Below are 13576 nucleotides of genomic sequence, written 5' to 3'. Positions count from 1 at the left end.
TACTTTCCCCATCCCAGCAATAGATGCAGGATGGGTAGCACTCTGCTTTCAAGATGTTTTTGGACTGAAACTCCTATCAATTCTCACCACTAGTACTAGTGGATGTTGTGATGTTATTCTACTGAGATAGATTAACTTTTACAGACACTACTAGATGATAGGCAGCATACTAACCATAACATCAGCAATCTTGGAAAATAAAGAGCAAATGGGAAACACAACTTTGAGTCCACAGCAACTGTACACCTCCTTACCAATTACAACAGATCACCTATGTGCATCTAGTCATCAGTTCGCTACACAGTAAAGCGAAAAGTATATGCTGCAAATGCACTCACTATCCTTCCCACATTCATAACTAGGTAAGAATTGCAGATATAAAGAATGGCTGTCCTTTTTCTGATGACAATCTCCAGGCTGTAAGCAGCTCAACAGATAGTGAAGCAGAAGTCAAGAGACATGTTTAAATTCTGCTGCCCAGCAGATGGCAACCTTCCCTGTTCTCAGATGTAACACCTGTCCAACTATAAAGTTTGCATACAATTCACAATCATGGTCATCTACATTACAATAGTAACTGTTTTGCTGTGATGAAGGTTGGAGATAGAAGAAGGCATGTCAATGACAACAGAAGAGTATAACATAAAGAAACTCTGACCTAACACAGTAGCTCAAAGTCAAGGTCTCAGGTTAGGAGGTAGACAAAAAGAGTTAACATTCTGTTTCTAGTACTGTTCCTAAATGTGGTCATAATCATCATACAGCCCTATATGGCTGAAAAGGAAAGAACTACATTTAAGATTACACAAAAGAATAAACAAATCAATCTAGTAAGCAGTGGAGAAAGAATTCAAGTCAAGGAAACAGTGGCCTGTTCCGCATGGGCCTATAGTACGCGCTCTGCGCGTACTAGGATTAGAAAGGGGTGTCACTTCTTGATGCCCCTAACTCTAATACGCACAGAGCACGCACAAAAATGGCGGCGCCTGTTCCACACAGGCGCCGCCATCTTGACGTAGCGGATGCGTTGTGTCCGCACATCACGCAGCACAAATGACGCCGCAAGTGCGCCATTGGTGCCTCGCGGCGTCATAACCGCGCCACGAAAAGAAGTGCCATTTTGGGGCTTCTTTTTGCTCCGTGAGGGAGTCGCACAGTTTGGTTGCTGCGGCTCCCTTGTGGAGCAACTGGCAGCGCCGGCAGACCACCGCTTTTAGGCGGTCTGTAACGCTCCAGTGTTAAAATGGCTTGGCTGAACTTCTGTCTCAGCCACGAATTTTAGTAGATACCAGTAGAGCACCTGATTGTAATTTGGTAAAATAACTGCCTTTTTGTATGAAATTAGGTTTGTGTTCTTAAATAATTGCCATTCTTATGCTTCTTTCTACCAATAAAGGGTACTTTGGGACATTTTGTTGTAGGCAGCATAGAAGCAATTTATCACAGTGATATCTAATGTACAACACACTGTACACTATTATTAGTACATTCTTGGAGTTACAGAGATGAAATTTGGAGTAAGACACAACATTACGTGATCCTCAAGAAAGCCCCATGTATACTTTTTAACTTTTTCACAGTGATGTTTATGGCCAGCACTTCAGAATCCTAAACATAACCTGTTTCAAAAGCAAACAAAACAGAGTATGTTAAATACTTGCTTGCCTATTCCCAATTAATACAGTAAATTCAGCTCTACCAACCTTCTCCCAAGCACTGGTCTTTGCTCCCTATCCTACATCCGCATCCAGCTTCCTCCAACAGTATAAAGGTCTTCCCTTCTATATAAAACATTTTCCCTGTTCCTCTTTCTTAATGATCCTTCATTTTGTCAGCTCTTTACCTCTTCTCTCAATTGTTGTTGTTTTTCTCTTTAGGATTCCATCTTCTATTCTCTACCTACTTTCTTTCAAACACCTTTTCTTCTTTTCCTTCACAACAGTATATAGGCAGTTTAATAACCCTTTGAAGTTTTCTCCTTTCAAAATTATGTTACTTTTCTTAATGAAATGTCATAATTAATTTTGTAACCATATCCTTTTTCTTCAGTACCTAAGGAAGTTTCCCCAACTTGGTGCCCTCTAGACGTGACAGAGTGCAACTGGTTGGAGATGCTAAGGGTGAAAGCCAACACATCCGAAAAGCAACAGATTGGTAACATTGAGTTAAAGTATTTATAAACACGGGTGTGCATGCACACGCCTTCAAGTCATCCGTTGAATTATGGTGACCACATGAACTTCATGGGGTTTTCCTAGGCAAGTTATATTCATATGTCATTAGCCAGTTCGCTACATTTCATAGATAGGTTCGCTTCCTATGAAATGTAGCCTACAGCACCTGCTATTCCTTCAGTCCCACATCCAAGTACGAATCAGGGTTGGCCCTGCTCAGCCTCCAAAATAAGGTAGGATACAGTGCCTTTAGGATATTTAGGCATGATGTCACAGCAATTCAGTCTCTGAGTAATTTAAATGTAGCAACAACAGGAATTAACTAAGAGGCACTTAACATATTAAACACATTATTTCTTGTGAGTGTACCACATGTGGATGAACTAAGAAAGAAGAGGCACAATGCTGAGAGAAACCTCCCCCCCCCCCGCCGACTTTGAGAGTAGCAGATGCAAGAACTGTGGTTATTCTGCCTAGAAGCCATAGCACTAGAAAAGAGGGCACAGACACAAGGCTTCAGTCAGATGGAGTTGGATGCAAGATGTGCTGGATGGAAACAAGCAGCGTGCCACATATGTTCTCCCACCTGGGACCTAAAGTAACTAAGCTAGGGCTTGGAAAAGGTATATCAGAAGTCTCAAAGAAAATGCACTTTTTCTTCCAAGCAAAAGACTTATTCCTTTCACAGCTAAATGGATCAGAAGGACAGAATTTGTCTCTTTTGTCTTCTGGTGTATATCTTTCTTGTTCATTCCCCCCCCCCCCCCGCCGCCTCAAAAAAATTATCCACTACAGGAATTGCTGGAGGGACTATCCAATCATGACCTGCTTTCTCCAAGACTAATCTTACCTACCAGATGACAATTAATATATATAAATTGACAAATTTTGCTTTGCACCATACAACAAATTAAAGTGAACACTTTCCTTCTGTTTGTTTTGTCACATGTATTACGTATTCTTCCTACTACATCCTCCAGGCAGTCTACACAAAGTTTCCAAACAGTCTCTCCATCCAAACTACAGTGTGACCAGATTCAGATCTTTTTAGTTTTCAGCACAGTTGCAGTATCATGTGTCTTCAGATTGTTCTTCTCAGATTGTGGGAAAGGATGATAGCAGTGTAACAACTGCACTGATTTATCACAGTAGTTTGTTTCAATCTTCAAAGGAACTTCAAAAAATATGAGAACTAGCAATGTAAGATTATGTGCTAAAAGAATGGACAAAATGTGGACCTCCAGATGCTTTGGGGCTGAAACGCTAAGCATTCTTCACCAGTGGCTGTACTGGCCAAGAGCTTCAGTCCAGCAACACCTGAAAAGTCACAAGTTGTCCACCTTTCTTTTGAAGTCCTGCAGAAGGAAAGGCCTTAAACCTTTGCTAAAGGAGAGAGGTGTTGCATTAATCAACCACCAAGGATAGGGATACTGAAACACTTATGTCTCACAAGGAAACTATAAATAGGAAAAGCTGAGAAAGATGAGAGAAAATATCCCACTATCCTAGGTATCTTTAGCATAAGATCGTATCTCAAGCTTTTTAACTCCAACTATTATTTCCTAAATTGGGTTTTGCTAAAGCACACCAGAACCTCAATGTTTACTGGGGGACCATGGCATTGAGACAAGCAACTCCTTGATAGAGGGATAACAACACTTTTTTGATAAACAAATGCTAGCATCTCTACTGTTCCACTGTCAAACAGCTCTTATTGTCAAGTGGCTGCTTCTAATGTTCAGGTGGAATCTCTCTTGCTATACTGTAGTTTGAGTCCATTGCTCCGGATCCTATTCTCTGGAGCAGCAGCAAACAAGCTTGCTCCATCCTCAACATAACATCAAGTATTTAAACAGGGCTATCATATCACTTCTTAACCTTCTTTCTCCAGTTTCCTAAATCACTCCTCATAGAGCATGGTTTCCAGACCCTTCACAGTTTTGGTCACCCTCCTCTGGATACGCTCCAGCTTCTCAACATCCTTTTTGAACTGTGGTGCCCAGAACCGAACACAGTATCCCAGAGGAGGCCTGACCAAAGCAGAACAGAGTGGCACTATTACTTCCCTTGATCTAGGCACTACACTCCTATTGATGCAGCCTGGAATCGCATTGGCCTTGTTAGCTGCTGTATCACCCTCTTGGCTGGCGTTCATCTTGCCGTCTACAGGACTCCTAGATCCCTTTCACATGTACTGTTGTCAAACCAAGTGTCCCCTGCATCTAATACCTGTGCATTTCAAGGGGGGGGGGGCTGCCTTACATGTCTCCCTGTTAATTGTATACAGAAACCCTTGAAGTTTTTCATGGAGTGAAGAGAGAAAGAAAAACCCAGAAAGGCAGTGAAGAAGTACTTTCTACCATGAGGCCGGAAGCCTATTAAATATATGGGTCTCTCTCTCTCCACACAACGGCGGGGGGGGGCATTTAGGAGGCCTGCCCACCAACAGCCAGGCTCTTCCACTCCCCTCCCTCCGCTGGCGCAGCCCCGCCCTCGCTTCCGTGTTTACAATCCTTCCTCTTCCCTCCAATTCCGTCCTCGCGCTGCCAGCCCCTCAGAGAGCCGCCACTCAGCCTCTGCTCTGCTCTCATTGGCCCGACGAAGACGGCACCGTTCCGAATTCGAACGCCCTTGGAAGGTGATTGGTCGAGACGGCCCTTGGGTCCCGCCTCCCCTCCCCACCCCGCGCATTGGAGCTCCTGAGGGAGCCCTGCGCTTCCGCTAAGGAGGAGGAGGAGGGAGGGAGGAGGGCCGTGATGGTCCCCCCAAAGTCTTTTCTGGGTTTTTGCTATGGAATTCTGGGAGTTGGAGTTTGTTGTGGAGGCCAGAGCGGAGCCCTGCTCCGCTCTGGGCCCCACAACAAACTCCAACTCCCAGAATTCCATAGCAAAAACCCAGAAAAGACTTAAAACGGTGCTAAACCAGGCTATCTCTCCAGTGTGAATGCAGCCAAAGTTCCCTCGAAAGAGAAGGGGGTCTGGAGCCCCACCAGAACTGCCTCAGAGATTCAGGACGGAGGAGGAGGGGGGTCCGGCCCGAAAGGCGCCTCTTTTTCCACAAGGAAGCCGCCTTTTCCTGCCCTCTAGGCAGCGTGGCGGGGCTTGGCGGGCTCAGCCTCCTCCGACGCTCGCTTCCTGGTTCTGGCTCCAGAGGAGTTACAGTGCACACAATATCTATACACACAATCATACGATATGTATGTGTGGAGATAGATAGATACATATGTGTGTGTGTGTACATCTGAGTGTGTATATAGACATACACTATATAGACACACAAATACACACACACACTATATATATATATATATACACACACACATACATACACATATACTATATGTATACGTATATAAACAGTACGTATCTATAACTATACAGACTATATATTTGTGCACACATAATCCAAATACACACTATATATATATATATATATATATATATATATATATATATATAATGTATTTGTGTGGACTATATACATATATGCTCATACACAGTATATATGTATATAGAGACTATTTGTGCACACAATACACACACACACACACACAATATATATATATAGAGAGAGAGAGAGTATATTTGTGCACACATAATCCAAACTCACTCTCTCTCTCTCTGTATATATATATATATATATACAGTATTTGCATATATAACTATACAAACTATATGTTTGTGCACATATAATCCACACACACAATGTCTATATAGCAGCACAGATACATGCATACACTACATACACCATGCATGCACAGACACACACAGAAACGCAGGCGCAACATACACACTGTACAGCGTACAGAGAGACACCCGCGTGGGGGAAGCAGGGTCAGGGCCACTCGCGCGCCCAGACCGGCCAAGGGGATCATCATCACTTCCTGGATTCGCCTTCCCTCCCTCCCTCCCTCCTCCGTTCCTCCGGCGCCAGGGCCGCCCCCGGGAAGAGCGAGAGGGCGAGCTGCATGTGCGCAACCTCCCTCCCTCCCTGCCCGCTTGCATGCCCGCCTGGGCTCCGCTTCCCCTCCGCCCGCCATTTCCTCCTTTACCGGCGCGGATGAGCAGGTCGAGCTGATTCGTGGGGGCCTCATGCAGGGAAGTCGCCATGTTTATGCCGCTGGAGCAGCGACCAGGAGGAGGAGGAAGAAGAGGAGGAGGAGCGGCGGCGGCGGCAGCAAAGAGCGGCGGCTTCGCATTGACCTGCAGGGGCTCCCGGGCGCGCGCGGGAAAAGGACGGCGGCGGCGCGCGCGCGCGGAAGAGAGAGTAGGCGCGCGCTCCCGCTAAGGAAGGGGGGAAAGGCAGCGGAACCAAGGCTCAGCAGCCCAGCTGCGCGCTCGTCCCCGCAGACAGCCAGGCGCGCGACGGAGGAGGCGGCGGCAGCAGCAGCAGCAGCAGCACTAGAGGCGCTAGCGCTGCGCCCCCTCCCTCCTTCCTTCCTTGTCGAGGGCAGCGAGAAGCGCTTCCTCTCCCCGCGCGCGGGGCGCACGCCATCCTTCCGCCGCCGGCCTCGCAGCAGACAGGAAGTGCCGGCAGAGAGGCGGCGAAGGAACAGGCGCTGTTCCCCTCCTTCCCTCTCCTCGCACATTCTGCTGCAGACTCAGGCTGCATCCACACTGCAGGAAATAGCCCGGTTTGGCACCGCGTTAACTCTGGTCTGGCTCAAGGCTATGGGATTCCGGGAGCTGGAGTTTGTTGCGGAGCTGCTTGAACGCTGGTGCTGTGCGCTTGTATGATACTTTGGTCAGCCATCTTCCTGCTGCATTTTGCACTCTCTGGGGTTTCCGAATTGTCTTCAAGGTCCCTTCCACATGAAGCTTGTTGTTGTTGTTGTTGTTGTTAACTGCCCTTGAGTTAATGGCCCCAACTCATGGCGACCCTGTGGAGGGGACATCTCCAAGCCCCCCATCCTCCAAATTCACGTGGAGCCTATCCATCTGATGTACAGCCTTCCTCTTTCTGCTGGCAGTGTTGTCATTTCTTAGGGAGCCATGCCTTCTGTGATGTGACCAAAGTACAACGGCCTCAGTTTTGTCATCTTGGCTTCCAGGGAGAGTTCAGGCTTGATCTGCTGTAGGACGTATTGGTTTGTCTTTTTAGCTGTCCATGGCATCCTCAATACTCTTCTCCACCCCACATCGCAAATGAGCTTATTTTCTTTCTATCAGCTTTTTTCACTGTCCAGCTGTCACATCCGGAAGTGGCAAAGGGGAACATAATGGCTTTGACGATTCTATAGGGATCAGTTGTATATAGTTTTTTGTGGGTTTTTCAGGCTATGTGGCCATGTTCTAGAAGAGCTTCTTCCTGACGTTTCGCCAGCATCTGTGGCTGGCATCTTCAGAGAATGCTTGCCTGGAAAGGACTTGGCTATATATACTGTGTGACCTAGAAAGGCAGGAGTGATTTGCATGTGTCACAGGTCACCCAATATATATACCCAACTCCTTTCCAGGCAAGCATTCTCTGAAGAGATCAGCCACAGATGCTGGCAAAACATCAGGAAGAAACTCTTCTAGAACATGGGAAATAGCCTGAAAAACCCACAAAAACCTATGGATGCTGGCCATGAAAGCCTTGGACTTCACTTTAGGATCTTGTCTGCTTCTTTCATGGCAGCATTTCCCATTCCTAACCTCCTTCTGTTAAGCATGTTACCACAGTCTAATCAGTGTGTGGACTATTGTTACCAGTACCGTACATGGCCTCCAACTGAGTTATCCCCGTCCAGGAGAGGCCAAAGCAGGCACTCCAGTCAGTAATGTTACCAGGTACTCCAAGCCACAGAGTCAACTTGGGCCTCCAGTGGCAGAGGTGGATCTAAGAGTACTCCCAAGCCACAAACATGCTCCCTCCAGATGTATAGTCACCCCAATCCAAGGGACGTTGCTTGCCCAATTCCTGGACTTGACAACCACCAATACACATTTAATCAAGATTCAGCTTCAGTTTAGTGGCCCTCATCCAGCCAATTACAGCATTCGGGCACTGGTCCAGCACCTGCACAGCCCGAGCTGACTCCGAGGCTAAGATAATAATACAGTATTATTATCCCACCTCTCCTTACAGATCCAGGCGGGTTACAAAAAAGAATAAAAATACATAATGCAATAAATCATAAAACATCACAGTCCTCAAACCTCCACCCACATAAATATAAAATCAATTACAATTTCAAAAAACATTCAATAACAGATTTAGATTAAAATTAATTATTAGACAGTTAAAATTAGGCAAACGATGAGAATTCTGTGGGCAGACAGGGGTTAGCTCTTTGATGGGAGGTCAGTCGGGAAAGGCCTGCCGGAAGAGATCCGTCTTGACTACCTTCTTAAAAGCGTCAAGCGTGGTAATCTGACAGATCTCTGGCCGGTCATCCCACACTTTTGGAGCGGCTGATGAAAAGATCCTCTGGGAAACTGCAGCCAACCTGGTTTTCTTTGGCTGCAGTAGATTCTTCCCAGAGGACTTATGAGTGCAGGGTGGATTGTAAGGAAGGAGTTGCTCCTGCAAGTAAGATGTACCCAAGCCATGTAGGGCTTTAAAGGTAATAACCAAAACCTTGTACCGCACCCAGAAGCTAATTGGCAGCCAGTGAAGAGATTTCAAGATAGGTGTTATGTGGTCCAATCTGGATTTACCAGCAACCAACCTGGCTGCCATATTTTGCACCAACTGAGGCTTCCGAACTTGGCACAAGGGTAGGCCCATGTAGAGTGCATTGCAGAAATCAAGACAAGAAGTTACCAGCACATGTACCACCATTTCTAGGTCCCCTGGCTGGGTGTTGTCAACATACTGATGAAAATGAAATGAGCTGGGTGTTGTCAGCATACTGATGGCATGCCACCCCAAACTCCCTTATTACTTACCCCAGTGGCTTCATTCATAGATAGATAGATAGATAGATAGATAGATAGATAGATCAACATGAGAAACAAGATGGCACCCCACAACTTAATAACCATGGAGCTGAACAGTGCTACTCTCTCTAATCAGATAGAAGTGGAACCACTGTAACACAGTGCCCCCTATTCCTACCTGATGGAGCCAATCCAGTAAAATATGATGATAAATGCTATCAAAAGCTGCTGAGAGATCCAAGAAGATCAACAGGTAACACACACACACATACGGTCTTTCACACATAGTAAGTCATCAGTCAAAGCAATTCAAGTCCATTTGTCAAAACAGGCAAATGAGGGCTCCACAGTTTATCTCTAAACCCTAATCCCAATAGACTCCCTATCACTCAGAATAACTCTCCTGGGTGGCATGCTGCAAAGACATACTATGACAATTTTTTTTTTTTTTGCAACTTGACTGCTACATAAATGTGTTTTTGCTGATCTGTAAACACGTTCTGTGACTACACCACCTGCATTTTGTCAGCCAGCCTGCTGCAACAGCTATAGCATCTTCTGTATAACAAGGTGAATTATGGGCCCAAAAATAACTGGATTGATTCACTATTTATGGATCCTAAAAACTTCTAAAACCATTAGTCTTATTTCTACATTGCAACTCTTTCTATCCTGCAGTACTTTCAGATGGGACTTTTACTGTGCAAGCCTCCAATGTCACAATTTTTCACTTGTACACAATGTCACAATTTTTCACATGTTTAGCTAGCAAAACTAAAGAAGCTTCCATCCAACCAAATGCTGTTTTATCACAAACATTTAAATAGTAGTTTTTTAATCCCACCATGGCATTACCTTTCTGCAGTGGTGGGATTGCACGCTCCTGTGAGACGAGATTATGTTGATAGTTGCAATGTTGCTGGGTAATGTCTCCCATGCCAGACAGGCTTTTGCTGAAGAGCCAAAATGAATGGCCCAAACAGCTACTGGGTAGCAGAACATGGAATGTGAGAAGCATGAATCAGGGAAAGCTAGACATATTAAAATGAGCTGGAATGTATACCATATATACTCAACTATAAGTCCATCTCATGTGTAAATCGGGGGCAGGTTTTGGGGCCAAAATTGTGGGTGTTGATATGACCCATGAATAAGTAAAGGGTAAAACTTTGGGGCTCCTCAGATCCATGGTGGCTCTTTGGCATTTCACCATGGCAGTGGACAGAGGTTGCTTCTCTGCAGTGGGGAAATGCCTAAGACCCACAGTTGCAGCCATTTTTCCTTGGAGTGGGGTTGTACAGGCATGGGCACTCTTTGATCCCACCAAGAAGCAGGGAAGCCAAGAAGCCTGCTTTTACAGTAGGCTCTCCCCAGATGCACACTTCACTGCCCACCTGTCCTCATTCGTCTGCAGTCAGCCCACTTGTGTCCTCACAAAGGGTGGAGAGGAGGAGGAGGACTTCAGGGAAAGCCTATTAATATAACCATAATCCACATTTATGTTCCAGCTACAGAGGAAGAAGAAGAAGAAATTAAAAGATTCAGTGCTGCTATTCAGGAGAAAATTGACCACAGACCAGAACAGGACTTGTGGTTAATCAAAGGCAATTGAAATGCAAAAGTAGGAAACAGAGCAGAATCAAAGACAGTAGAAAAATTTGGACTAGGATCAAGAAATGAAGCAGGAGAGCAATTAACTGAAATTTTGAAGGCCAGTAGTTTCATTATTATAAACACATTCTTCAGGCAACCACAGAGGTGACTATATGCAGGCATCACCTGATAGCCAATATAGAAATCAGACTACAGAACTGGAAACAAAAAATTGAGAAGCTCCATTCTCTCTGCAAAAATGAGACCAGGAGCAGATTGTGGTACAGACCATGAACTGCTGATATCAAAAATGAGAATAAAGCTGAAAAAGAACACTAAACCAATCACTGTGCCAAAATTCTACCTGAAGAATATCCCCACAGAATTTAAAGAGGATGGATGGATGGATGGATATAGATTAGATAGATGGACGGACAGACAGATGATAGATAGATAGATAGATAGATAGATAGATAGATAGATAGATAGATAGAGATAGATAGGCAATATTATGAGCCAAAACTCTGAACTTAAGCCAGGGGCGCTGTCAAAGAAGAAAGCAAAAAGGACACTATGGGCCTGTTACAGACTGCCAAAATAAAGCTGCTTTGGGTCTCTTTGGAGGTATGCTGTTTAAATGATGCATGCATCCTAAGAATCCGGAAGCTGCACCAAAGCTGCACTGCAGTGCTTAGGAATGGAGTGTGGCTTTGGCGCGACCTCCGGACTCTTAGGACCCATGCATCATTTAAACAGCATACCTCCAGAGAGACCTGAAGCAGCTTTATTTTGGCAGTCTGTAACAGGCCTATGTGCTGCAGCCAGAAAGAGACAGCTCAGTGGATAACAGATAAAACTCTTCAAACAGTTAAGACAGACAAGAAGCAAATATAAAAGGTGACAGAAATAGGGTTAGAACCCTGAATGCAAATGTTCTGTGGTTTGTGCACTGGTACAAAGATAATAATCAAGGCTGAGGAATAGAAAGTAATAACACAAAAAGAACAGACTCTTCCATGATGTTCAAGAAATCAAAGGAAAATTTAATCCAAGAATGGGAATACTATACTACCAGCAGGGGAACAAATTACACAATCAAGCAGATATAAAAAGACTGCAGAAACAATTAACTGAAAAACTATATAAAATAAATGTAAAGATGACACACTTACTGTATTAAAGGAAGAACCATTTAAAGATGAACCTACAATTTAGAAAGTGAAGTAGAATTGCATTGAGGGCACTTAGGAGAAATAAATCATGTGGAACAGATAGTATACCACTAGAGCTGCTTCAGTCTACAGAGACAGAATCTACTATAGTTCTAACCAAAATCTGTTAACAATTTAGAAAACCAAACAACAGTTCAGAGATTGGTAACTCAATATACATTCCAGTCCCCAAGAAAGAGGATACCAGGGATTGTAGTAACCACAGAACTAATGCATTAAATTCCCAAGCAAGCAAGTGGTGCTCAAAATTCTATAACTAGGACTTTGATCATATATGGAGAGAGAAATGCCACCTGTCCAAGTTGGGTTCAGGAAAGGAAGAGGCACTAGGGATTATGTTGCAGTTATAGTTTGGATAATGGAGCACACCAAAAACTTTCAGCAGAGAATTAGCCTGTGCTTTATAGATTATAGAAAAGCCTTTGATTGTCATTTAAAACTATAGATCACCCTTAAAGAAATGGGTTTGCCACAACATTTGATTGTCCTTATGCATAACATGTACTCAGGACCAGAGGCTATTGTCAGTATATTTCAGCCTCAGTATCCGAAGACTTGCCATTTGCGGATTCAACCATCCACGGCGGCAAGCCTGCCGAGTCCCGAGTGGCAGAGCCTGAAGTTCTTGGCACTGTAGTATTCCATGTCACAGAGCATGTTAATTTTTGTCTTGAACTGCTTCAGCTCCTCCTCTTGAATCTGGCCGTTCCTTTTGGAAGCCCTGGCCAGCCTGCAGCTGTCCCAATCCTTATGGGTCTCCCTCTGGGCCCGGCAGCCCCTTCCCTGCATCTACTCCTGCCTTCCCTTGCCTGCAGCCGCCTCCTCTCCCTTCTCCTGGGCTTCCCCTTGTCTGTCTGTCTTCCTTCCCTCCTTACTCCCTGCTTTAAGGGCTCCACCAGGACACTCAAGACCCCTCCCGCCCCACCTTCCTCCTCCTCCTCCTCGCCCCTTCCTCCCTTCCCAAGCTGCTCCACTGCTCCTCCAGTGCACCCCCAACACCTGAGCTGCTGCCACCTCTCTGCTGCTGATGTGCTCCCTCCAGGCTGTCTGGCCCTCCTTCGGCAGGGGCTCCATGAGTGCCCACCTATCTCCCGGACCCACTCCCAGCCCCCTGGCAGATACTCAAGGAGGTCAAGCAAGGCTGCATTTTATTACCCTATCTGTTTAACTTGTATGCTGAATATATAATACATAAAACAGGATTAGAGGAACGAAATGTGAAAAATGGAGAAAGGAACATCAACCATTTAGGATATGCAGATAACACCATACTACTAGCAGAAAATAGCAAAGACTTGGAACATTCCTTGGTTACACCAAGGAAGAAAGTGCAAAGGTAGGTTTACAGCTGAACATTAAGAAAGCAAAAATAATAACCACAAATGATTTACATCACGTTAGAGTAGACCAGGGGTAGGCAACCTGCGGCCCGCGGGCAGGATGCGGCCCGGCAAGGCCTTGGGACCGGCTCCAGCTCGGTCCTGCCGCCGATTGCCACCGGGGCCTTTGGCATCTCGCGCGCAGGGGCAAGGGGGGCAATTTCTATAGACGCCTCAGAAACATGCATTTATATTAACATTTTTTAAAAAATCAGCAATTTTTTTTGCGTATCCTCCACTTTTTAAAAAAAAGTGTCCACCATTTGAAAATGTTGTCCTGCATTTGTCCTGGTTTATTTATTTATTTAATTTTTTTTTAAATATTTAATTATTTA

At 45.0% G+C, this 13576-nt stretch overlaps 1 protein-coding gene across 4 annotated transcripts in view; it reads right to left on the bottom strand.

The window, feature by feature from the left end:
* ELF2 (E74 like ETS transcription factor 2) overlaps nucleotides 1-13576 on the bottom strand; it is a 54838-nt gene that overhangs the window by 18285 nt on the left and 22977 nt on the right. The window contains exon 1 of one of the 4 annotated variants that reach the window (XM_089525781.1): nucleotides 6226-6349. The exons of 2 other annotated variants lie outside the window; for them this stretch is intronic. In XM_089525781.1, coding sequence (XP_089381907.1) covers nucleotides 6226-6283 — 58 coding nt within the window. In that variant the 5' untranslated portion in view covers nucleotides 6284-6349. Of the gene's footprint in view, nucleotides 1-5963; nucleotides 5983-6225; nucleotides 6350-13576 lie in introns of those variants that run through there. One more of the 4 variants, XM_089525784.1, reaches the window with a different exon arrangement.

Source organism: Sceloporus occidentalis, unplaced genomic scaffold (assembly GCF_023333645.1).
Source record: "Sceloporus occidentalis isolate IW3139 unplaced genomic scaffold, rSceOcc1.0.p SCAF_5, whole genome shotgun sequence".
In the NCBI taxonomy this organism is placed as follows: domain Eukaryota; kingdom Metazoa; phylum Chordata; class Lepidosauria; order Squamata; family Phrynosomatidae; genus Sceloporus; species Sceloporus occidentalis.
Note: the sequence above shows the minus strand (reverse complement) of the source record. Positions and strands in the feature narration are given on the sequence as shown.